We start from the raw sequence: 26,984 nt of genomic DNA on the forward strand, positions 1-26,984 counted from the left end.
CTGACAGTGCAAGTGGCTTTGAGTACATGTTGAAAGAGCAGTGCTGCAGTTTCATTCTGTGTGCTTGACCTGTCCTGGCTGCTGTTTGTTCTCTTCTAACTGCTGTGTCTGTGTCCCAGCAGAGATGCAAAGAGCAGAGGGAGGAGCAGGGGCACCTGATGTAGTGCTAATGTGGTGGTGTGGGGCTTACTGCTGCTACAAGCAAGAGAATCTTTCCATTTTCTGTTTAATGGCAGAATTTTCAAGAGGGCTAAAACACAGTCAATACAATGAAAAATGTTTATTCCAAGTGTTTTCAACCACTGAGGCTAGTGGTGCCCAGAAAAATATGGAAAGGCTTGTGCCCTGAAAGCCATCTGATACATGGGATGGATTTTTGGCCTTCTGGACACCTTGCTGGTGTACACTAGAAAAAGACTGAAAGATCTCACCCTCTCCTGTCTCCCAAAAGAACAACTCAGCTCCTGCTTCTTAAATGTTTAATTTCAGCACAACACAATCAGTATAATGCTCTGTTTGAGTGGTTACTAGAAAACCAGCTGGACTGGTCTGAAGTCTTTCAGCTGTTCCTTGTCCCTCTATCTGAATAGATGCAAATCCCACAGAAAAACTTGGACTAGTGCTTCCAGATATGCATGCTGTAATAACAGCTGGCCACTGCGTAGTTGAAATGGATTGAGAAAATTGAGTGAAACTGGCAGACTAAATCTGTTTGTTTGCTTCTTGCTCTCCACCCTACAATTTCCACCCTCTCATCCTGTACATTGAACAGAGACTTTGCCATTCAGTACTGCTCATGCTCTTTTTCCCCAGGACTATCTCACCTGCGCTCTCATATTCAGCGCACCTCAGTGTCCTAAACTGGGGATAACGACCACTGTAATAAACATGTCAAGAAAGAGTCATGAAGACAGAAGTAAAATGAGAGCCAGCAAGATCTGTTTGTCATCTTGGTGTTGATCCTAGGTCTTGATGCATCTGCAGCATTTTCATCTGTGACCAGCAGAAGGAAACTGTTTCACTGTATTTCTGTTCCTACTGAAGTACTTACTGGAATGTCACCCCTCCACCTCTGAACAGGATGAATCTTGGGTATGATTCTACTAGCTTCAGCGAGTGCAGCGCACAGCTGCAATCAGACTGCCAGAAAAGAGAGACTGCTACAGATGTTAGCCAGTCATTCAGCAGTGCACGAGTCCAGCACGGCAGATCTGCACGTGAACGTTTGGGAATTCTGTTGTTGTATATAGCTGCAAAGACAAAACTGATTTCTATGTTTAAGTTTGCCATGTAAAGAAATAGACAGATCTAGCCTTTCTTTTTAATAATGTTTTAGGACCAGGGTACAAAAAAGGTTAATGCATTCATTTTTAAGACAAGTGATAAATGTAATGCAATAAGCACATCCTACATACACAATATATTTCTCTATATAATATGAACACAGATATAAAATAAGTTATACTTGTCTTGGTTTTTTTTATCACAGTAGGAACTCAGCTTATATAAAGTGACAACAGGAATTGGAACAAAATGCTGCGTTAAAGCAACAACAAAAACCAAAAGAGTGCATGTGTGAGTGACTGTGTGTGGGGGGGGAGGGATAAAATAGGAAATTGAAGGATTTCTGTCAAAATCAAGTCTTGAAAACAGAAATTTTATGAAGTATTAAAAAAAGGAAGGTCTCTAGACTCAGGGTAGAGGTTCTGGAGGGCTCTGAGTATTACTGTGTGGTGAGGAGGAGGGTAGGTGAAGGCTGTCAACATCTAGGTTATATTTGTGGGGGCACAGACAGCGGAACAAGCTCTGCTCTGTGTTCTCTGCTCTTTCGATAGACCATCTATGTGACAGTGCTGCATTCTTGGCTTTACAAGAATGGGACCTAGTAACTTTCACTGCACACAATGACAGTAAACGTATTGCTTCACACGAATGATGAATACCACCACTGTTTAAAGGTGTTTGAAAGAAAACTTCTGAAATGACCAGAGAGCCTGGGTGTTCTTCCTTTCCAGCCCACCTAAAGTCTGCCTCTAGTGCCCCTTCCTTCTGTTTCCTTTGGGATGGTTGTTTCCTTGGCCATACAGGGAAAACTGACCTCCTGGAGAGAATGAATAGGAGGCAGAGGTGCTTGGGAATTCTTAGTGCCTATTCCACAGTCAATAATGAGGAACTCCAGATGCACAGTTCAGAGCTGTTTCTTTTTTTTTATTGTCATTTTAAGGACTTGCATCTAACAATGAACCAGATTCCTAAAACTTTTTAACCGAGGGACTTAGAATTTGGTATTTCTTATTATTAGGAGGTATTCCTTAATTTGGTCGACAGCTTGGAGATCTTTCTTCTTCACTGTCAAGAATCTCAGCCTCCTGAGGTTTGCAAAACCAGTAAAGACCACAATGTGTGGCCAAAGCTCAGGAGTGGCACCAGTAGCTAGCAGGTTTCTATTAGTGCTTTCTCTGAGAAGATGCAGCCCTCTTGAGTTTTCCTTCTATTTTTGCTACTCAATTTCTTCTAATCTCAAGATCCTTTCTTTACCTCCATGTTTACAGACTACACATTAGAAATCGGGGACATTACACTGGAAGAATTAATTGCATATTATCATGAAGATTTGGACTTCTGCTCTGCTTTAGTTTTTTTTCTTCATACAGCAGAATAGGTATACATTGAAAGGCAATCTCACATCTAAAGGTATAATTTAAGTAAACATTTCTCTAGATCTTTCTCCCCTCCATTTCCCTGTCCCCTGTAACCTTCCTTTCATTCTGTTATTTTCCTTTTGGATGGAGGGAGGAGATGGGAAGGGAGCTCGTTTGGCAGCTCGTGACCCTCCAACTTGACTTTAATGAGATGATTTGCCAAGGCAAACTCCTCATCATCCAGCATGCCATCTTTGTCGATGTCAGCCAGTTTCCAGATCTTGCCCAGCACTGTGTTAGGCAACTTAGACCTTACCATCTCCTTCTTTGCATTGGCACCAGTTATTTTACCATCGACAGGTGACAGTGTGTAGAAGATCTCATCATACATGGGCTTGTCTCTGGCCACCACCCACTCAGCATCATCGATCCCTTCGCCAGCGCCTTCACCATAGCCGTGGCCAAATGGACCATGCAGGGTGCCCTCGAAGGCTCCTCCCTTCACCATCTGGGTAGGCCGCTGTGATTCCTCCTGGCGTACAAGCACCATGAGCTGGGCGATGTCATTAGCCAGCATGTCTTCCACAGTCTCCAGCAGCTTGCTCTTCAGAGGCTGGAACTTGCTAAAATCCTGGGCCTGCAACTGATCCTTAAAGCAGGACAATGGAGCAAGAGGTGAGTGACATGGCTGTGCTCAGGGCAGTAACAGTGCAGAGTCCGCTCCCTGTCTGCAGTCTGGCTCAAAAACTCCTCGTGTAGAGGAAGAGCAGGAAGAACAGCACTCTCTCCTCCAACAGTGCTGCTCCTTGGCAGGGCTTCCCTGGCTGGTCGTGCTCTTACATCCTTTTTAAGCCCTGCAGAGAATAGTCTTCCTAGCTAACAGAGGGGCTGATATGGTACAGAGAAGATTGGGGTTTTACCCAAAGGCCTAGATGATGGCAGTAAGAATGTAAAATAAGACTTCCTTTCCAAACTAAGTTGAAGTCCTCTGCTTGAGGACCAAACTGTTCAGGGCAAACTGTGCAGTTCTGCTATGTCTTCTAGTTGGTGCTCAGCATTCCCTCTCCTTCTGCACTCTGGTAAGGAGTTGTGACTTTGGCAAAAGACTATTTCACTGATAAATCCTTTGTTATCATACTGTGCATCTCTCAGATGCCATAAAGATGCTAGATCTTCACAGCATAGTTCAATTTGGTAATTTTCACAGCTAAGCAAAAGTGATTTGACCAGGGACTGCAGAAATCTCATACAAATGAAAAACAACATACAGCTTTATCTTTTACCTGCTACTCATTAAATCCAATGTATTCACTCCTACTGGAGTGGCATAGCTATTCTTGAACATTTAATTGCACACTTGAACAAGCAGTGAATGGGACCTTCTATTGGGTATACTCTATAGATCTCATTCTCAAGAACTTACGGAAAATACCCTGTTCTACTAAAAAGATGAACAGCTGCTGTGTCTTCCACAGGGAGCCAGTAATGACTTCAACAGCTAGTAACTGTGAAGAGGCTTCTGCTTGGATTGAAGCCACACACCAACATAGCCATGCCCTGCATTGTTCAATTATACAATACAAGGCTCTGATCCAAGGTCCTTCAAGTCTTTGACTTGGATGAACACTGGGTCAGGTCTTAGCTCTACAGCTCAGCAAACTTGCTTCATTGCTTAAAACAGATAAGGGGCTTTAAGTTTTTACTGCTTCCTTCTGGTTCTTGCTAGAAACAGAGTGAAGTAGAGGAAAAAAAAATACAGGTCCTGAGATATATGTAGGCTTTCTGGGAGATGTACCTTTCTTTTCAATATAGATTAACACTATTCTTGGGCCTGGAGAATCTAAAAATGGAACACGGAATTAAAAACTGACAACATAGGATTTCATTCATTTTCTTAAGGGCTACTTAGGCAAAGCTTCAGAAACTAAGGTAGCAGTAGCTTCATGTGAGCTTGATGTGCAAAAAGTGTTTACACTCAAACACAATCTGCACACAGTTTAAGGCTTGCTTCAAGACTGCAACAGGGCTTTTGCATAGGCAACAATAATCAAGGTCTGCATTGTGGCTTCTGTCCTATTTCCTGCAGTTACTCTAACACTTTTTCCTTGTGTGTCTGATGCGTGGGACAAGATGCCACTACTTACCTGCATCTTTCTCAGATTAGGGAAGTCTCCTGGTGAGATCTGATGCTCTCGTTCAATGCGGGCATAAATCTCTCCCAAGTTGTTAATAAGCTCTTTCTTTTTATTGTCTTTCCCAAACACTGAAGGCATTTCCTTCTTTAAGGAACTGATGATGTAGGCATGGACCTGAAAGGCAATAAGTGACACAGAATGAAGAAGATACACTAAAGAATGCACCACAAATTTTCTTTCCCAGTGGACAGCGTGTGTGCCTAGGAGTCAACTCACATCACCCCCTCCTGAAGAAGTTTAGCTCCTCAGTTTGCATCTATCTGCTGTTTATCACTCCAGAGCTGAGAACTATGCAGAGACAAGGTGAGGGCAGTGTAGGAGCCTTGGGTATGCAGAGTAATACAGCCACTTTCAAGGGATGTGTTTTTCTTCTTCTGCGCAGGCCTTTCAGAAAATAGCCACTTCCCAGTCCAAACTAAACATACAGGTTTTGAAGCTTTCTAGACTCCGTTTAATCTTTTACCATGAATGAGTCTTTGACTTGCACGACACTATGATATTGTATGTGAGGAATGTACAGACCTAGAACAATGATTTTCATAAAACTAAGTTTGTGTAATGTTTCTTGTTGGCACTGGTCATTCCAGAAGGCAGAATTCCACTTTCCCCAACAGAAGTGATTAATGGCAGTGAATTTTAAATGAAATATTCTTGCTTTTTTTTTTTTTTTAATGGTGTAAAAAATTTTTTCCCTCACAGTATTCCGAACAACTTCATTCAGCTTCTTTTAAATAATAAGAGATGGAACTTCTGGCAGTGCCCATAAGTTATTTTTCCCATGCTTGTGGCAGGCTTATCTGCCATTCTTGTCAGTCTCCACCTCTTCCGCATCCGTCTAAGGCAGATTTATCTCCTTAAAGCAAGGGACTCCTACTTTCCTTGGTGTATGATTCTGACATATTGTATTTGTCTGAATTCTCAGTTTGCTAGCAGTCTAGCTGCTTTCCACATTTCCCCAAGAGCTACTTTCTTTGACCTGTGGCAACTCTTCACTCAGGCCTGTTACAACTGATGCACCAAGCAGAGGCAGTAGGCTCTTCCTCAAAGTGCATAGGACAAATACGCTAGGCCTCTGAGTGAAATAAGAAAAGGGGAAACAAAAGAGGCAGGATCCACCAGCTACGTGAGCTACACCAGCCAAAACCACTTCCCCATACTGTGCACACTGTGGGTGGCCCAAACTAAATGCCTGGGCTCCTTTATGCCAACACTCACCTTGGCCAGCCGTGCCCGCTTGATAAGATCGTTCAGCTTCCTTAGGGCTGCGTTGCGGGGGAGGCTCTGGATATCCCTGAACAGGTCCTGCTCTTCTGCCTCAAACAACTTGCGGTTATCAGGGATGAGCAACGGATGGGACCAGAAGGAGCCAATATAGACTCTGATGACCTCCGGTGTGTTGACAATCTTTCCCAGGGACCACATGAGAGCACCGTACACCCTCATCAGTTGCTGGGTCTCTATCTGGTCAGCTTTGTTGAGAACAACTCTCATCTTGTCCTCGTGGTTCTTCAGGGCCTTGATGACCTCTGAGAATTCATCAGAGATGTCCAGCTTGTGCGCATCAAAAAGGAGAATGATGCGGTCAACCCGCTCTGCAAACCACTCCAACACAGCAGCAAAGTCATAACCTGCAAGGGATGGAAGAAGAGTAGAGATGTACAAGCAAGCCTGGCTATTGTTTCTATTTCCTATTCAGAGTCAAAAAAGTTGCCCTACCCAACAGGAAAAGGGAATTAATTCCTGCTGGGATCTTGGTACATTCCTTGCTGCTATGGTAACCTACCATATGTGTTTAGAACATCCCTGTGGATTTCATTACATCTACAGATCAATTAGCAGTGTCTGTCTTTCCCAGCTTCTTTGTGTGTTGGGAGAGAGTCTACTGACAGCTGTCCTTCACCAAAGAGAAAACAAAGCCCTGGAATAACACTTGGTGATGTCTTCAGAGCAACAACATGGGCTGGATTACATCCTGTGCTGAGACAAAACCCTGTTCCACATGGTCCTCTCACATGCCACGCTCACTGGGACTATTAGGTGAATGTGTGAGACCTTTCCTGTATGTGCTGAGACATATTTCTCTGTGTGCAGTTCTACCAAGTGCTGATTACATCTGTCCTTACTTTCCTGCATGGAAGTAGCAGGAAAACTAAGGTTTATGTTTTTAAGTGACAGAGTTATTTAGAGGAGAAGAGGAAAAACGCTGAGTGTAATTTCCCTTCACGTACAGTGTGACATGTGGAAAGGGCACGTGGGACAGACCTCTGTTGACAGCCGTTGACTTGGAGTCACTGACAGAGCTCTGTGATGGTGTTTTCCCACACACATGCCCAGAGAATTCCCATGCAGAAAATTCCCAAGGTTGACTTTTTAGTTTTGCTTTTAGCATATAAAAGAGTAGATTACTATTAAAGCATTTGAATAGCAGGGCAACAGGGTACAGAACTTTTAAGGGAAAGCTATTAGCGTAGATATTAAAAAAAAAAATAAGATGAAATTAATATTTAAACGTTTAGTTCAGAGCTCATTTTTAGAGGACTTTTCTATAGTGTAGACAACTCGGGATGTTTTGTCTAACTTCAGCCAGAGCTGGAGGTGTTCCACACCTGAAAACATACAAAGTTTATACTATAATTAAATTCAGCCTTAATTCAACATTCTTTTTACCTGGTTTTTATCTCACAGGTTCTTCTGCCACTTTATTTCTATGTAAGATTACATCAAAAACTGATCTTGACCTACTCTCAAATTAGGTGTTCTGGGTCTGAAGTGTCCTCCTCGCTCATTCCACGGTAATGTGTTGTTTCTTCACACCCTATCTTAGTGTTGTGGAGGGTTGCTAAGGGCTCTCACAAAAGCAGCCAGATTTGGCAGTGTTTCACTGATGAGTGAAGCTATCCACATATTGTAGCACAGTTTATTGTAAAGCTACAGAGCATTTGCAAAGCCATCTGCCAAAAGCTGCATACAAGTAAAACCATTATTACAGAGACGTTCAGACAAATGTGAAGGGGAACATTTTCTCTCCAGTGATTCCTGGCTGTGTTTCTATTGAAAAACATGCCTATTTTAAACAGTTTGCTATTACTGATGTGGATTCTTTCACAACTTCCAGATAAGGTTGTGAAAGAAGAACAGATCAGAACATGGACAGAAAATGAATCTCAACTATACAACGCTCTAAGAAAATAGGCAAGATGAATACGATAAACATTTCCTTCTGTTAGACTATTTTTTTTTCATGGGGACAGATTTTTTTCTGATAGCATGAAAAGCATTTGACAGATGTAACACAAAGCTGACAAGCTAGCAGGGTTGTCAGTAAATGGAGGAAATGATCTTCTTGCAAACATCTCGTCATCCAGTCTCCCTAAGGCGGGCTGTGGCTTAATGAGTAGCTATCCATGAGCTCCCAGTATACCTGGCAGCACATATTTAGTTAAGATATGGCAGGATTATGCAATTACTTTATGTCAAGCCAGACCAAGAATGACACAATCTTTATGCTGACTGTGGGAAGATAGATGATACCTTACACAGCATAAAATCTGCCTGACTGTAATGTCTTTAAGCCAGTGAGGGTGCACGCAGTGGCTCAGCATTTCTCACCATCTAGCTATACCGGTTGTTTTTTGTTCCCAGGTTGTTTGCTTCTGCCTGATAAGTGAGCATGTTCTACTGGATTTCTCATCTTGGAGAACTATGGCCACAGACCCTGTGCTTGCAATGGGGTAGGACACAAAGCTCCTGCTTTATAGCAGTAATCTTACAGCTTGCTGTTAGAAACGTTTTAGACTGGGCAGCTGCTTTTTGTTCTTCACCTCCTTCTTGCTCAGTTTTAGCCACTGGGAGCTCTCTTCACACCATCCTGTTAATAACCTACAGAACAAAAACCTACCAGGATCACAGTCCATCCCTATCTGTCAACTGACAGGTTGGCATTGCGTGTCAAGTACCTGAAGACACCATCAGCAGAAGACAAGGTAGCTAGAAACAGCAAACACTGACTACGTAGAGAGGGAGCAGCTCTGGCAGATGAGTGCCTATTCCAGACAGATGATTACTTAATCTGTATTTTTAAAGTGAAAAAGAGAGTTTGAAGGCTGTCTTTCTGCTTTCTGAAAGCACTTCAGGGAAGATCCCAAAAAGGCTAAACGAGCAGATATCTACACTAGAGAAGAACGTAGCAGGAGGGAGGGACAGGTACCACCTGAGCCTGGCAAATGGCTGTAAAGGAAGGAAAAGTAACATGGAAATATTACACGGGTTTTGGAAACTTAAAGGTTTCCAAAGCACAGGTAAAGGGAGTTGAGTAACTCTACAGAAAATCTGCATAGTGTTCTCAGCTAGGAAAGACAGGCTGGTGTCAGATTTGTAATGCTAACCTAGACGTGAATGAGTACTTGGAGAGGCACACCATGGCCTTTTGCTTTTATGTTGTTTAGTGCAATGGTTTCATGGTTGGGAAGAGACTGGGAGCCTGACAGACTTCTTACTTCACGTCACTGGAAACAAAGAGAGATCTCCCTAGACAAGTTCAGTTCAGGTGAAGTAAAACAGATGAAAGTATTGTCCAGAGCCAAGTCTCCTTACAAAAGCCTGTTCAGCTTCTACTTACACACAGTGGAGTTTTTCCTTTCTACTTGTTACATGTTTATATCTCTGTCATTTGTGACAGATGGACCGAGTATTTCCTGGTATCTTGGCCAATCCTCAAAACAGTCCATAGTCAGACTTAAACTTCATAGTCAGACAGAAACTTCAGAAGGTATCTGAATCCATTTTTTTAGAGCAGTGCTGATGCACGGACAGAAGTACAGGAATAAATTAATTCCATCCCTCTTCCCTAAAAACAAACAAAAAACTCATAAACTTGATCTTTATTTTTATTTTTTTAGTTTGCATTCTGCTTTCAAGTTGGAAGAGTTAGCCAGGCTCATGACATCAAATATTTCTACAAATAAAAGGGGCTTAAATTGTGCAGGTTCTCTGCTCTTTTGCCTTGTTCTTAGAGGAAGCTGGCAGAGTGGCTATTGCACTGCAGTAATGGTAGTGAAATGGGAAGTCACGATTAACTGTTGCCCTTCAGACCTCTCAGGTGGAGTGAAATGCAAAATGCAAGCAAACATAATTGCAGGAAACTGTTACAGCAAGTGTACAAAACGTCTCCTTTTTAGATGCTTAGAGGTTGTGTCATATTGTCAAAACGTGACAAAACTCTTTGGAAAAAGATGTTTTCTTATTGCTTTTGTACCCTAAACATTTAATGAAGGGGGGAATATTGATTCTCTTGGTATTTGCCTTTCTCTTCCAAATATAGCTGTTTGAAATTCAGTCAGAGCTCTGGAATTGCCTAAGACTGATACCTCCTATCATTTTTTCTTTCACTTTCAGGAGTAACTATCAATTTGAAGTACTGAAGCTTCTGGTCACTGGTCCTTGCTTCTCCTTCCCTTCCTAGAATAGAAAGCAGGGCTAGCATGTTTTTCCCTTGACTGGGGAAGCCTGGGCTGCACTGCAGCCAGCTGAATAGAACAGGGTGGAAGACTGGAATAGTGTGTCTGGAAAGAAAGCTGATGGGGAATGATACTGCCAATCCTCATCTCCTTGCTATGACCTTGTGTTCACTGCTAAAGAGGAAAGGGAGGAGGTGACATACATCAGATGAAGATGAAGCAAGTGCTCAGCATGTATTCAGGAAGCATGACCCTGAAATAGGGGTCAAATGCTACTTGGCTATAGCATTGCTGAACTTGGCAGATTTGGATTTGCTTAGGTCTGTGCGTGTGTAGGTTGAGACTGATAGCTAGTGGAGTGTGTAAGGCTCATTGTCCAGGGATGCACTGCTACTGAAGTGCATGAGTTGCTGCTAGGTGGTAAAAGCAGACTACACCAAATGATAAATTGTAAGTCCTAGCTTCTATCTTGGCTCTCCTTTACTACATAACTTGATCTGTGATACTCCCCTTTGTCCCTATTTATTTCACTACAGTTCCACCTCTTCTCATCTTCCCCTGTTGCAGATGCTGGACTGTCATGTGACACATGTGCAGTGCTTTGCAAATGGATAGCACCCATATTGATACCAAACTGTCAAAGCAGCTGACACTGTGCTGCTTTGGTACAAATACAGCAGTCTGTTGCTGTATGATGCATAGCTGGAGACAATAAAAACTAATAAATGTAAAAGAAAAAAAAAAGATGCAGAGTGAGGGATGGAGCAGTGTGATGAGTAATTCCTCATACATGACAGTTAGGAAAAAGACCAGAGGAGAAATGGCTGTTTTCCAAGTAAGAACAGTAGAGAAAATAGTGGGCAGGATGCTTTGGGAATACTTCTCACCAGCCTCTTAAATGAAACCCGTATATCTGGGCACCTAGTTACCACATACCTGTGAAACCACCTGCCATGGAGGAGTCCACAAGTCAAAGTTGCTCAGTATGACAGATCAGTGCAGACTATAATTACTATTTTATTTATTTTTAACTAGAGTCTCAATGTAGCAGCAGCTGTACCAAGCGCTGGTGATTTCACTGCATGCCTAGGGGATGTGGACTTCAGATATGACAGACTACATCAACCTTTCCTGCTTGACAGGCCTACTTCACCAGGCACTGAATTTAAGAATTCAGACAGATGAAAAGCTTCAGAACCTGGTCTTGGGCCTCTGAATCATTCCTCAAAAGGCAGTTTCCTTGCTACTGGTCCCTTAAGTATAACAGCGCACATGATGAGCCCTGATGGATTGCTAAGCTGGCACTGGCAGAGCTACCCTGTTTCAGCAGTTAAAGAACTGGAAATTCTCTGGGGAAACCTCTCCCAGCTTTTGCTTCATTCCCAAGTGAAAGCTGAGCAGGCTGGAAAAGTACAGAAACACAGAAGTATTTTGTTGTATAAGCAGTTTTGGCACTGTCATGTTTTTTTGCCTAGAAACTCCATCGTTGCTCTGTCTCCCTCCAAAACCAACCTGCTAATCATGGCAGCTGGCTTGTGAGCTTGGTAGCAAAGGCACCCAGCCTCACCACTTTTTCCTATTTCTCTGCCACAAGAGCCAGGAGGTGAGCATTCCCTTTCAAACATTGGCTTCCCATAAGCCAATGCCTGGCAGCAGCCCTTCTTATACATAAGCACTCAGCCCTCTTCTGACTCTTCTTGCTCCCTGGGCTGGGTACCCTGCAGACAGAAATCACTGAAGCTCTTCCAACATCAACAAAGCTCTGCTGATCTAAACTGGATGAGGTGCTTGTCCTGTAGCTGTTGACAAGCAAACTGGTGTGGCTCATGTGATCAGCTGTCCTGGGTCTACGTGACTATGTAGTGAGATCCCAAACAATCTGTACTTTCGGTTTCTCCCAGATGTTTGGGGAGGTGTTTGCTGGCTTGGGGCAAAGTGCATCAGTGACTTTCCTAACAGCACTGCATTGTGTGCTCTGGCACTGTTGGCATATAATCCAGCTATATGATTGGGACACCAAGTCCACTGGGAGGCTGATGGAGAAAAACTGCAAAAAAAGGAGCAAGAAGTGCCAGTACATTTTGCAGAAGAATATTTTTAGTAACAGAAAGAGATCTTGCAATATATGTCAGGACTTGAAGTGATGAGGAGAGGGATATGGGAAAGTTTTTTTGTGCCTTAAAAAGGTTCAATTTTAACTCATATTTTATTATTTTTTAAAGAACAAAAATGTTTTATCCTAAGCAAATGTTCATCACAATGATTGTTCCAGAAGAGAACTGAGTACTTTTAGTGTTGTTTTGTTGTTGTTTTCTTTTTTTTTGGCTGAAAAACGTTTACATAATTTAAGCTTTTATTTAACTCTAACTCTACAGAGCACTTTCTGCTGAAGGGAGGAACGCTGGCACAGCATGTTTTTTTACCTGATGAAGGTGTGTGCATTTTGCTATCCTTTGTAGACTGCTTGGAAGGGATTCATGGGGTCATCCTGAAATACTAGGAAGCTCACTAAGAGACTTTGCGTATTCATCAGATCTATTAAACATCTAGATATGCTGAAAAATTATGGATGTCTGTGTTTCTCACACCTCATCCAGTCCAGACGAGAAGCCTGGGAAGCCTGGAAGCAATTGTTTGTGCAATACAGACAGATGGTTGACTGACACTTTCTGATGGAAATCTGCTCTGCTGGGGAATACTGGACTGATACAGACATTACTGACACTGTCAGCAACCTTCCCCAATAGTATTCAAATTCTCTTTAGCAAATAGCAAATCAAACTGAAGGGGCATGAGTAGTTGTGCAGCATCTCTGAGAGGCCCCTGCTAGTCTTTCTGTCCAGAATGTGTACAGCTTGAGAGGAAACTCATACAGTCCGTTTGGTTTTAATTATTATCATTTGGAAGAGAACTGAATCTGGCACTTACCTCTGCTAATTCTCTGCTTTTCTCCAGAAAGGATTCCTGGTGTATCAATGACACTGATGCTCTCTAATACAGGATTAGGTAGCTGGGCACATACAAACCTGTGCAAAAATAAATGTTTTAAAATAAAACTGAAAGATTCTTGTGATGCATTGAACATTACAGGCAGCATGGGAAAGTGAGGGCTCTGATCTCCCTTGAAACGAGTTTTCAGATGAGGTCTGGAGCTACTCCTCCTTTAAATAAATGAAAAAGTGGCCAGAATTGAGCACTTTCTCTGGTATGGTTTTTTCAGAACACGAGGTTCAGTTATGATCTATGATGTGGGTCATTTTTTTTTTTGTGGCTCCTATATTGTGAATTATTAATGAAAAACAATATAGAAATCCAAATGTTTTTATTTGCCATTCAGATTTTAGTTAGAAGTGATATTTCTCTTTTTGTCATTTGAGCATTCCCCTGCAGGGACCTGAACTCAAGTAAATTGAAATAACTTCAGTAAATCAACAACGTTGTAAGCTTTTTTATCTATTTTTACATCTAGTCTTAAACAGAAAGTGTACTATCCGTGCTGTTATCCCACCATGGAAATCCTAAGTCTGAGCAACATGAGCTCTTAAGAATTGACTTAGTCTATCCCCCTGCCTTAAGGCAGGATCAATCAGATGTTTATCTGAAGTGTTCTTCAAACCTATAAGGATGTACATTCAACATTCTCAGAATTTTGCTGAGAGTCTACTTATTCTTGAAGCAAAAACTTTTTCTTAATGTCTTATCTAAATCTCCCGTGCTACAATACTTTTTAGTCTAAAACACAGTAGACATGGAAAATGGTTTATGTTCTCTCAGTTCTGAGAAAAGACCCTCTGCTGTCATTGTATCTCGGTGTTTCCTCTAGAGAAAGCTACATTTTTTAAAGTATCTTTCATTCTTTCCAGCTGCTGTTCTAGTTCATTTTCTAAGTTACCAAAGACCTTTGCAGTTTTCCTTTCAATTCCTCTCAAATTGTTCTACGTATTTCTCAAGGGATAATGCCCCAAAATGATGTGGTTTTCCAGCCACAACCTTGTCAGTGATGAACAGAGTGGATGGATGTGTACCTTACACGTGACAGTACTGTTTATATCCCTAAGGAAGAAGTTTGCTTTTTTCCTAGCAATGTGACACTGCTGATTGACACCAGGTTTCTAATTCATTCACTCCACTCCCCTCCACAGCTTGATTTCTGTGTAATTCCTCTGCACTCAGTTTTCACTGTCTACACAAATCACTAGCTCACAAGAGTACCTTGTGCCTGTTCTCAGAAGGATGGAGATCTTCAGTTTCAGTTGCTGGTAACAGCAAAGCACAGCAAAATCCTATCTGTTTACACAGTTCCTGGTTGCATTTCATGGATAGTCTTTTTCTGACGGTATTCCAGGCAGCTTTAAATGTGTGCCTACGTATGTGTATTAATAGGGTGGTAAGATGTGGATGCATTAAAAAAATGTTACTGTGGGAAGAAGCAGAAGCACATAAAGGACCGAGCTGCCACAAAGGCCACTGCATGCAGTGAAGGCAGACAGAGCCTCTGATGAATAGCTGATTCTGATGAAGTCGCACAGCTACGAACTCCTGCAGACTATGCTACAGCCTTATTCTTTTTTTTATTTTTCTTCTGATGAGTAAATTATTATGGGTTAGATAAGCATCTTCATGCCTAAGCTGTCAGGTATTTCAGCCCAATATTTCTGCCTCTTTCCTCTGTCCACAGCCTGGTAGGTGGCAACAGAAGCATTTTTGAATGAATGCATAACGCCTCATGCAGAAGAGGGGAGCTAGCTTGGCTCTCCTGATGTGTGCCAGGCATAGCAGCAGAGAACAAATGCTCAGGAGGTCATGTTATTCCCTTTTCTGCCAGCCCAGGTTTGTTCTCCATTGTTACAGCCCTAAGCATTTCTTGCAGCCCTAAGCATTTCTGACATTTAAATGGCTCAGGCAAGGGTATTTTCCATCAGTTTCTCCAAGGAAAGTACTCCACAGGAAATTTTAGATAGAAGGTTAGGGGCCAACATGAATAAGTGCTTTCTGGCTCTGTGGCAAGGTTGTTAAGGATGCTGCCTTCCTGTTGTCCCAGCAGAACTGCAGTACCTCAGGGAACACTATTTAGTTCTGTCCTGAACCACACAAAGGAAAGAGTGTGATGCCAAACCGGACTTTTACTACCCCTAAGGGTAGAGCATGGCTTTAAAAATGGAACCTACTATTCATGATGTCTTCTGTTGATAACAAAAAGGCACCTCTATCTTAAGCTTCCCAAGACAGATCTGAGGGGGTAGGAGGACTCTTGCAATCATCGATCAAGCCAAAGTGATACGAAAGTAATGGCTGAGATTCTTGATTGTATGCCAGGCACTTGGTGCCAAATAAGCCCTCTGAGGTGCTGCCTGTAATCTCTCTGCTGGGATCTCTCCAAAGCTGGGGTACTGCCAGCAGAGCTGGAGAGAGGAAAACAAGCCCCACTCTTGATACTCAAGAAGTACCTGGTACAAGGAGACTGGGAAAAGAGACAAGTTCTGAGCAGAGTACTGCAGAGCTGCCTTCTCCTTTCAGCCCAGGGCAGCTTGTCAACCCCACCTCCAGCCTTAACCAGGAAGGTATGCATAGGCACTCCATCTCTTGGAAATGGAGAAAGGAGAGAGGCTCTGAGCAGCAAAATTAATTGTCTCCCAGACAAATCCTGACTCTTTCCTTGCTTCCTGGAAGGTGGCAGACCCCAGTCTCTACTGGGAGGGGTGCACCAGCTGAGGCAGGATGCTTATTGCTTTTGCACCCCTATTTAGCTCTCCAGGAGCAGCAGGCTCTGCACCACACTGGACGCAGTGCTGCAGACTGCCACCTCTCATATAAGATGAGCATGGTCAGTGCAAACACTGCTGCCTTGTGCTGCTCTGTTGCTTTCCACAGGCTTTCTTGCCCAGAGGTGAAACGACCTGCCTGTTGTTGCTCTCTCACCTCAGTTCAGAAGAGTGGCTGCTTCACATCTCTAAATTTCCAGCTCACAACTTCCAACTTGAGGGCAGTGCCTTAGCACTCACACAGCAGCACCAAGGCAGAGATATCTTTGCACTGCCTCTTGTAGAGAAGATGGGTCTACAATATGAATAAGCATGGGTGATTTGATTAAGCTCAGTGGCTGTACGCTTACATCAGCTACATTTCCAGCCCTCTCTGAGTTACTCCTTGGTTAAGCTCAGTTTCCTAACTGACTGGACATTACCATCTGCATCTTCAGCACCGTGATGCTCATACTGTTGAGCCATTCCCTTCAGTGTGTCATCTTCTGCCAGCCCAGAAATCTTTTTTTAAAATGTGTTTTCAGGAAGAAGGTTAATTAGCTGTCCTGACTACCCTCTGCATTGCCAGCAGTACTGCATCTCAGCTGCTGCTGAATCACTGCTGTGTCTCTCTGCCCTCCTGTCCACACAGGCAAATGCTTGACGCTTTCTTCCCAAGAGAAAAGCGGTAGGAGAAAGTAATACCACAGCATGATGAAGTGAACTAGGCTAACGGACACTTAGCAACAGCAGAGATTGCTGTAATAAAAGCAAATTGTATTTGGAACATTATCAGTCAATCCAGCTAGTTTGCTTTTTGCCATCTATGCCTGGCTTTGCTACTCTTCCTGTTGCTTCTCTTCAGCAGTGGACTGTTAGCCAGTTGTGGCTGCTACTGGCTATTGGCAGAGCTCTTTTGGATGACATTCTCCACATTTACCATTTCTATTCTTCAGACAGGAAGCTTGTTGCACCTTCCCATGTAGGTTGTGGGCAGCTACTTGACCTGTCAGCTAGGTATGGATGTTCTGAGCTCTGCAAGATTTTGAAACATATCAAGTCTGTCTAACAGAGGACCACGTTGCTGTATGTGAGCTTGCGTTCTGAACAGATATTGCTACCACTGTGAGGTTCTCTGAATAAGCAATGATGAGAGAAGAACCTAATCAAGCTTCTCCCCATGCTTCTCTTTCCCTTGCCAGTCTCACTTCAGTCTACACCAGCATGCCCACAGACAAGGCAGACAGAAGATGCCACAGTCTACAACTTGAAACTCTCAAAGCCTGGAAGTCAAAAATGGAGTCAAAGTCCATCTTTCCTGGTTGTCTGGCTGAGTAGCTGCCATGTTTGCAATGTCTCCCACACTATGTTAACATGGATGGGTGTAGTTGGACAGTTTGTTCCAATCTGCCTTGTGGAGCACAGTTTGTGCTCATCTAGGATATGGGTGTGTGCTGTTAGCTTCCTGCAAGGCCTAAATCCAAAACTCAGGATGACTGGAGTACATTTATGGAATGGAAAGGTTACAGTCCTGGTGTCCCAGAGCTGCTGTGTAAAGCCCCCTCACCTCAAGACAATTTCATATGGTAACGTAGTATCTTCTCCGCAGTTTTTTGTTAGTATGTGAGGCTGAATGGAATGTATAAGGCCTCAGAATGGAGGGACATCCAAGTAACATTAAAAAAAAAATGGAAGGGGGCAGCTGGGCAAGAAAGCAGAGATGGGGACACTATGCCAGTTCTGCCCTAGTGTCTTTAGGGGTTGCATCTGATTGGAATACTTATCTTCAGAGAACTGAGCTGACTGCTCAGAAATAGCAAGGAATATTAATGCAAGGGAAAGTGAAGTATAATGATAATTTATGTCTGGACTCCTATAGCATGAGTATGACAGGCTGTGCTTTCTTCGTTTCATTTGTTCAAGTACAATTAAGGTTTGACCCACCTGACTTTATTAACCCCTTCAGTGAGTGACTGATGTGTTTGTGGTAGGACTGGAATGGCTTTGCATCAGCCATGTGGATGGGAGTGGTGAGGAAGGACAGAAGAGCAGTGTCATGCCTTATCCTTTTAAATTGCTAGCTATGCTGCTCATTACATACTTTATATTTCAGAGCAAATAAGTTCTTGAGTACTGACCTGTTCAAAAAGGCATTGCCAAAGGCATTAAGTTTCCTGAATGGTTTTTTGGGATCCACCACCAGTGCATTTCCAGGAACAATTCCTTCCACATCTCCTTGCATCACAGCTATAAAGGAGTCAGTTGTAGGCTCTGGTCCAATCCTCATTCCCGGGAAATCCTGCTCCAGCAGGTACCTATAGGTGAAAAAACAGGGTGCAGGCATGAGACGTGAGCTCCCTAATTACTAAGTGAGTCGTGCTGGAGATCCCAGAGAAATTATGTAGCTCCAGAGTATGAGTCCTTCCAAGACTATTTTTAGTACTGTCACTGTATCATTTGATTAATGTTGCAGTAGTTTCTCTACCTGGGATCTCCACATTTAAGGCCTCTGCATTTTAGGTGGATTAAAAAAAAATGAGAAGGCTGTACAGCAAGCAATGTTTTGATCATGTTTTTTCATGTTTTGATCATTTTGTATATTTTAATCCTTAAGACATTTGGAACAGATTTAGCACAGCAAAGTGAGAACAGCAGCACACTGCTATCACAGAGTTAATCCTGAAACCTTACTGGCCTTTGGTGCCAATATCAATTACTTCACTGCAGCTCATTTCAGCAGGCTCATCCAACTAATGTGCTTAGCCCCCGGTCCAAATCAGTCACTTAAATGCCAGCTTCTTCTGTACTTGGCTGTTGAAGTCTTCAGTCTCCCCTCCCGTGTGCTCCTGCAGTGCAGTAACAAGTTTGCAATATAAACCATTCAAGCATATTGAGCACTAAGCACGTACATGGCAGAGCATATCTCAGTATTTGTTACCAAGCTAAATGGAACAATAATTCCTTATTACTTCTTAAGCTTCTGACAGCCTCTCTGTACATTTAGCAAGTTTCAGGGAAAGATAAGTCATCTGTAGGCCCGTAGGACTTCGAATAGGACCCTAGCAGCACATTCTGACTTCACTTGCAAATTCACAATAAGTCAATGGTGTGTGTGAGAGATAGTTTCCTTCATTTTATAAAGGCGCCAAATGCCATCACTGGGAGCAAAGCTGCCTTTGTGTATGCAGGTGCAGAAAACATGTCTCTCTGTGCCAAGAACTGAGACTGTTTTGTCTATATTGCTTGCAAGAGGGAGCTAGAACTAGTTCAGCCCTCTGTATGGGATGACATTGGCCCACCTGGCCTGGTGACAAGCTCTGGGCTGTTATATGAGGAATATATAACTGTCAGGCTATGGAAGTTAGCACAGTATTGTGTTGCTTATTGACAGTAGATGCTGGCACTTCCTCTTCGGTTGCTTTAATCTAGTTTTTATGATGAAACTAAAAGATAAATACAGAACCGCAGTAATGTTAAAAATAGATTCATGGGGTGGAAAAAAAGAAGAGGAAGGAAGAGGTGGGGACCTCTAACGTCTGAGACAAGAACTAGCACTAGTTCACTCAAGTGAGTCTTGAGCAAATAAGTGACTAAGTCTTGAGAGAATAAGCTCTTATGTGAAGCACTACAGGACCACTAGCATGAAGGCTTGCGATCACTTTTTTGAGGGTTCCTGCTTTAACCATCACTTCAAAAGAGGTTCTCAGTCCAGTGCTTTAGGAACAACAAAAGCTTTTTGTGCTCACCCAGCAGAGCTATTTACTGACACTATGTCAGTAAATACATCTTTATTTCCCAACCAGCAAGGCTAAAGCAAATGGATCTAAAGATAAAATAAGCAAGCGTATGGTCAAGATAAATTGCAAGTCATCTCTGACTTGATGTGCATTAATGAAGAAAATGGCTGCAGCAAGAACTGGAACAATGATGCCCATAATTCCCTCAGTAGTTGACCATCTCTTTCTCAACACATTATCACGTGTTGTCTCACCTTCCCAAAGTAGTTTCCAAGTACTATGCTTACCATATTGCCCCCAGAAATAACAACTTCTAATGAGATCAACTCTGAGGTGAAACAGAAGCTGTTTGTTCCCATAAAACTGAAATACTTAAGGAAGGGAAGGAAATAGCCCTTCTACCTCCTTATACTGGGGAGGGTAGGCCTAAATAAAGTCTACCTAGGGGCTCTTCAAACTCTCCTATAGAAGTACATCATTGCTTAAGAACCAGCTGGCAGTTAATGCTGCAGAGTGCCAACTCCCTTACTGATAATCACAATATGCCTTCCTGGCAGCTGCTGTAACCTCTCTAATTTGAAGAAGACACTTCCCCCTTCTCTCCCCACCCCCCTGCAAACAAGGGCATTGTAGATTGTGATGCGAATGCGGCTGAGTTCCCTGGAAAGCTCTTCACACTTTAAACAACTGTTTGCTATGTCAGAAGCCATTTAGCCAGACACTGGAAACTAACCTTAGAAGTAGGATGGCAGTACAAAGTGTCACTACCTGATGGACATCTCGGCTGTGTTAGTCACTGCTACTGGCTTTCTTCTGCTCAGGCTATGTACTTTGCTTTTGTTCTGACATTAAATATTTAAGAGTGATACAAAAACAAGCTTCACTGCACATATAGCAATAAATCCTTGAGTTCTCCCCTTGCAAATGCTAGAGATAAAACAAACAGTAATATCAATAGCCAAGTGCAACAAATGAGGTGCATTTAGAAGCTGATCTTACCCCACATGCTAGGTATCAGCCTTGCTGAGACAGTAACTTGCTTCTTTTATATTGGTTTGAGGTGCGCGTGCAATACGATAGCACTCAAAGTGCCAAGGGAACACAAAAAACCCTGGGCTTTTTGTTTGTTGTTTATAGGCAAGACTTCTGAGAAAATCTAAGAGAAAGCCCACTATATTATAACAACATTCCTCATCCCACAAGGCTGCTTGAAAGAAGCACAGCTTTTTATCACAGCTCCACTGAACTAAAGTTTCAAAGCACTTCTGATTTATTTCTTGTAAAAGAACAAAAATCTCAACAAAAGCCCTCTTATGGAGAAGAAATTATGAGATGATGTTAATTGACTTAATGTGCAGCAAGCAGTGTGAGAGCAGAGATGATGATTTGCACTGTATTCTAAGCAAAGCTTCTCTGGAAAATTTGGATGCGTTGTGCAGCAGGGTGCCTGCATTACTGATTTCACTGCACACAGGACAAATACAAGAGGATTTATTGACACTTGTCTGGGGGTGGGAGGAGGCTTTTGCTAGGCAGTGACACAAGCTGCCTCTGCTAACAGAGGAAAGATGAACACATGCAATTGTTAAATCTCTGGGGCTCTCTGAGAGAGGACAGCAAACAATGGCTGTGGGAGACACCAACTGCTAGGAAGCAGCAGCTGTAAGGCTATTTCCCCTGTGAGAACAGTGTGCTGAGCTACTGGACAACTTCCAGAGCCTGTGGAGTGACCTCATACCAGGTTGCAAAGCCTGCAGAAAGCACCAGGCAAGAGCTGCACATTTATTTCTAGCCCACCCACTTGGAGAAGTGTCTGGAGTTGGTATCTGGTTAAGAGCATTGTGTTGCCTGCTGCCTTTCAGAGCTGTCCTTGTACCTAGTGAAGATGATGAGGTGTGGGCAGAAAAACTGCACAAGGGCAGAGCTGGCCTGACCAGGTATGGTGTGGCATAGAAGCCAGGCAAGGAGATCCCAGGCTTTCCAGGCAGGAATGCCTCACAGGATGTGGGGGAGGGAGCCATTTGCTAGTGATGAGTCATGCAGGAGCCCTGCAGGATGCTGTGGCAGCAGAGGTGATGCAGGCTGGAAAGGATGAGGAAAGGGAAGGAGGGCAGTAGGAGGAAATGGTGAGAACTGCCTGGTGGAAGCAGAGATAAAAGGTTCAGGGCCACATGGGGAGGTCACAGAAGGGCTGCCTGGCATAGCTTGTGACAAGTGGTCCAGAGAGGCCAGAACATGTAATTGATTAGCTGTTAAGGGAAAGAGTGGGTACACCAGAAAAGTAAGCCATGCTGACAGTCAGTAGGGCTCTGGCTAGCTTGTTTATTTTATTAACAGGATTGCTACACAGAAACCAGGATTATTTTTAGAAAAGACCACAGAATCTAAGTTAATTAGGATAGTAATGTTCTATCCTGCATTCCCATCCTCTTACAGGAAACATTAAAAGTAATAACATTAGATGCAGGTTTCAGCAGCATCCTCCCATCCCAAGGAAGTTAACTGCTCTGGCTGTTGGTCACAGGTAGAGGAGGTGCCTTGCCTCCAACATTCAGGCCTTTCAGATCCCATCCCTGCAGAAAGCCAAATGGATGCAAACAGAAACTGGGGGGAGGAAAGAAGATGCAATAGGAAGCAGAAATACAGAAATCACTTGGTGATGCTGCCTTTTTTTTTTTTTGCATAGCAAAAAAAGAAAAGGGTTCAGTTCCCTACATTTCTGAAAGCAAGAGAAAGAATAGCATGGTTTAGCCAGCGCTTTCGTCTTGCTTTGCTGACTTTGACCCACACAGTTCACCTCACTCCTCCCCCAAGAACATTTCTGTGACCTTGACTGCCTTGCTTTTGCCTACTGATAAGAGAGCAGTTTCACTTCAAGACACTGGGTGCTCTCTTCAGAGAGATTTTTTTTTCCCCCCCTTCAGAGCTTTTCATTTCTTCTTTGCTTACCTCAATAGGGACAAAGAAAAGGAGAAAAATTCATCTGTAAGGTAGGTGAACAAATTCATGTTTTTGGACACATCCTGTTTCATGCTAACATCAAGACATAATAGTGGTTTCTCTTTCTACTTCTCCCTCCCATTTAATTCTGCCCTGCTCTCTGTTGCTAGCTCCCACTCACCTTCCCACAATAACTGGAAGCTAATCCAGTGCTTATCCCAGTTCTCTAACTACCAGTGCCTGCAAGCTCATGTTGAAAGCCTACTACAAGCAGCACAGTTACCTAGCATTCCCTGCCTTTGTTTGGTTGGAGGCATACTGGAGCTCTCTTACTGCAAGAGACCCACAGGTTCTTCAACAGTTCACCTTTCACCTTCTCATGCACTTTTAAACAGAGAAATTTCTTCTTTCTAGCTCATCCCAGACTTGCACAAAGAGGGCTCGGAGATGAGGACACAAGCATGAAATGCACTGGTTGAGAAAGGTTCAGATCACCTTGCTGACCTAAGGGATTTCTTGTCTTCCCACAGAAGAGAAGGCTCATCTCTTCCTTTTGTCTGGAACATGCTTTAAGCATGAAGACTTACACAGAAGGAGCTCAAGCTTAACAGAAAAAGGAACACAACTGAGCAAAGGCAGGAATGACTGCCAACCACAGCACCCAGGTGTGACTGCAGAGAAAAGCTGATGCTGGTGATCCAGATAAGCATTAGGAAGAGATGCTCTAGTTTTATAGCCAGCAGCATCCTCACATTTCAGGAAAGTTCTGCTCTGAGACATCGATAACTGGGAAGGTAGAAAGAGCCTCTTCAATGCATTTGTTATGAAGTCACAGAACAAAGATCTGTGGTGAAATCAGACAGTTGTCCTATACAAGTCAGCCTCTCATTTTTCAGAAGAGCAACACCCATTCCAACCACATGCCAACTGCTTCTCAGGGTTATTCACATCCTTTCATCATCTACCTGACCTACTCACGTGAGAAAGGCTTTTTCCACTGTTAAATTTTACTTGTCAGGTGCATGCCTGACAATACATTCTGTTCTTGGCTCCTGCATTACTAGCAAGAATACTACAACACACAAACACCCTGCATTCCTCAAGGTCACTCCTGGAGAGGCACAGTCAATTTGATTCACTTCTCTCTACTCTGCACAGCTCCCTCCTCCACCAATTCATACCGGTAGAACAAAGGCCTGGCTGCTTGTGGCCTCTGTCCAGATATACACTGGGGTAATTCCACAGATTTCAACACAGCCACACCAGAGTAACGCTGGAATTTAATGCTAAGCTCATGAATCACATAGGAAATGCAGACAGCACAGCTTCAGCTAGGATCCCAAGAGAAAGGCTGCTGCAAGCTGAACTAGCAGTGCCTGAGCAGAGATCTCTTCAACAAAGTCCAGCTGGAAAAATTTAACCCTCTCCATGCAGGTTTTGTATCGAGCCTGCTGTTGGCAATTGCTCTCCTTTGCAGTCAGGAATGAACGTGCTTCTGGCACTGCAGCAGGCTGCACAGGACTAGATTTCGGAGCCCTTATGACTGGTAGGTCTCTCGCACACGCACACACCTAAACACATGCTAGACTCTGCGTGTTGCCTCTGGGCACAGCACAGAACAAGGTGAGGCACAGAGCATTACAAACCCAAGAACCCTCCCTAACTTCACCTAGGCCCGAGGCTGCCCTACCACCCTATCATAAGATGGAAGGAATGAATCCTATCATGGAAAGATGCGACCTGATGGAAAGAAGCAACCTGAGCAGTCACAGCGGTACCTCTGCGAGGCTTCCTGTGCTCTCTACGCTTCGACCGAGCAAGAAGGCTACAAATGACTCACCGCTCCCTGCTAATGCCCTGCCCTGAGCTCTATTCGCCACGTTGGTGTTCTACCAGCTATCCCAGCTGTACCATGCTGCTGGAGTTCAGCCTAAGAGCTTCTGCCCGGCACCAGGGACATCGAGAAGGGAGCTGGGTGCGGACGGCACACGGGTACAACAGACCCCCGGGCAGGGGCACTCCCTGGCACCCGCACGGCCACCGAGGGGCTGGGCGGCGCGGTTTTACCTGATGAAGGTGGTCTTCCCGGTGGAGTACTGCCCCACCAGCAGCACCATGGGCTTGTTGTCGAAGTCGGCATCCTCCAGGGCGGGCGAGTGGAACTCGTGGAACTTGTAGTGCTCCTCCAGGGGCAGCAGTTTGGTTTTGTAGAGCTTCTTCAGACCCTCGCTGACCGTCTGGAACACCTCGGGGTCCTTCCTCCGGCGGTCGTCGGTGCCCAGCCAGCTGAACATCTTCGGGCCGCCCGAAGCCAGCTCCGCCGCAAGCGCCGAGGTCGGGCGAGGGGAGGTGCGAGGGGCTGCGGCCGGAGCTACCCCTGCATGCTCCCTCCGACACCGCTGTCCGCCGCGCGATTGGCACCGGCGGTTTCGGTCAGCAAACGCTCCTCACGGCCAACCGGCGCCGGGAGACGCCGCTTCCCTTCGCGCCGCCCGCTGCCGGCGCGGGCATACCGCGGTGAAACGGCACGAGGGGCGGACGGAGGCGGCAGCGCCCTCAGCGCGCGGCGGGAGGCGTTTAAGGGTTGGCCCTGCAGGAAATGGGCAGGCGCCGGAAGTCGGAACTCCTGGCAGCGCCGCCCGTTCTGCCCGGCGAATGAAGCCGCGCCGGGTGGCGCCATGTTGAGGAGGTGTGCGGAGGCAGAGAGGGGCTGCGGCTGCACGGTGCGGCGGGGTCCTTCAGCCCTGCCGCCATTTTATCCCGCGCTGAAACAAGCTCTGTGTGTGCCAGCACGGCAGGGAGCTGGGCTCTTTCTGCGCAATAACGGTCTAGACTGCGATCGTAAAGCCGGTGGCTGAAGTGAGAGCCCTGTCAGCCTGCAGCGCTGTACCAGAGCAGCTTCCTCAGTGCGAGGCTTGGTGATGAGGCACGAAGCTCGCCGGGCTGGTTCGGCTGCGAGTCACGCTCAGTCACTGCTCTCTGAGCACAGCAGCCTGTGCTTGGAGTGATTTACTGTTTAACCGTCGTTGGCTGCGCTTCTGTTCCTCTCGCAGTTTGGGCAGCAGGAGGGATGGAGAGCAGGGGTTGGCAGTGCCCATCTATGGCCAGGCCTGCCTGTAATGCCGCCCTGCCGGTCTGCTAACTGCAGCTGAGTGGCTTAGACCGAGCGTTTCCTTAAATATCTCTAAACAGCTTTTTCGTTTGACTTTCTTCACCAAGAAATGTGGCAAGAAGAAGTCTTGGAAGAAGTCCCGTTGTGTCGTGGGTGCTTGCCCTTTCCCAGCCGTCTGTGTCCAGCACTATTTCAGGCTGGAGAAGTTAGATTTGTTGCAGAAGGAGATGCAGTGAAAGCAGTTGATTTACACAGGGGCAGACCGAGGTGCACGTGGTCCCAGGTGCCTGGATCTTATGTTTGAATGAGTACAAAGAATAATAAAGTTGTTTCCACTGAATGTGTTTTGTGTTTTTTGGCAGCCAGGGACTCTCCTGGGAACTCACTGGGAGGATTTGGGGATCGTTTTCTATGTATTTGACTGTGGATAAATTTTCCTGATGCTGCAATTGGGTGTGTGCACAGATACACAGACAGCTTTTCCGTGCAGCCTGACCAAGAGGTGGAAGCAATGAGTCCAGGGACTGGCTTTGTTTTTCTGGAAGGAAATAACAAGTTGACTGTATGTTCTGAAAGTCAGGCTCCCCTACTTTGCTGCCAATGCCTAAAGCTGGTCCGAAATGGGAACTGATGTTTTTAAACCTTTTTAAGATTCATTTCCCTTGTTGCTTTAGTTGTTATAAATAGACTGAGATTTTGGCTCTAAGAATTAATTATTTCCAGTAAAAATTCCTGAAAAAAGAAGGACCCCGTAGAAATCAACAAAGTTTGGCAAGAATTCCTTGTTTTGTAAGAAAAACTCGCTTTCATCTTCTAGATAGCTCTCCATTTAAGGACTGCGCTCCTCAGAGGCCAATCTGGTATTTCTCTGGCTATATATGGAGCCTGCTGCTCCTCAGTGGTTCCTTGTGATAGTCTCAGGGCTGAGTAAAGGTCAGGCCAGGAAGTCTTTGATGGCAAATCTTCCCAGACCACCTTGATACCCTTCCTGAGTGCCACTAATGGGAGAGAAACATGAGTAAGCCTTGTGTTGTGCAACTTCTGGGAACTAGTTGCTGCAGGTACAGCAGAAGCACTGTTGTTCCACATCTACAAGATGAAAATAAGTATTAATGATTAAGCTGTGTTTATTGTAAGTATTTATACCAAAAGGCCAAAAAG

At 44.4% G+C, this 26,984-nt stretch overlaps 1 protein-coding gene across 1 annotated transcript; it reads right to left on the minus strand.

Moving 5' to 3' along the window:
• Nucleotides 1-1,291: 1,291 nt before the first annotated feature.
• EHD3 (EH domain containing 3) lies at nt 1,292-25,309 on the minus strand. The gene is made up of 6 exons (XM_048935811.1): nt 24,779-25,309; nt 18,173-18,349; nt 13,222-13,319; nt 6,053-6,465; nt 4,787-4,951; nt 1,292-3,291 (listed from the first exon to the last, which is right to left on the minus strand). Exons 1-6 carry the CDS (start codon nt 25,003-25,005, stop codon nt 2,764-2,766), a joined length of 1,608 nt encoding a protein of 535 aa, XP_048791768.1. The 5' UTR covers nt 25,006-25,309; the 3' UTR covers nt 1,292-2,763.
• Nucleotides 25,310-26,984: the final 1,675 nt, after the last annotated feature.

The sequence above is a fragment of the Lagopus muta genome, chromosome 2, assembly GCF_023343835.1.
Source record: "Lagopus muta isolate bLagMut1 chromosome 2, bLagMut1 primary, whole genome shotgun sequence".
In the NCBI taxonomy this organism is placed as follows: domain Eukaryota; kingdom Metazoa; phylum Chordata; class Aves; order Galliformes; family Phasianidae; genus Lagopus; species Lagopus muta.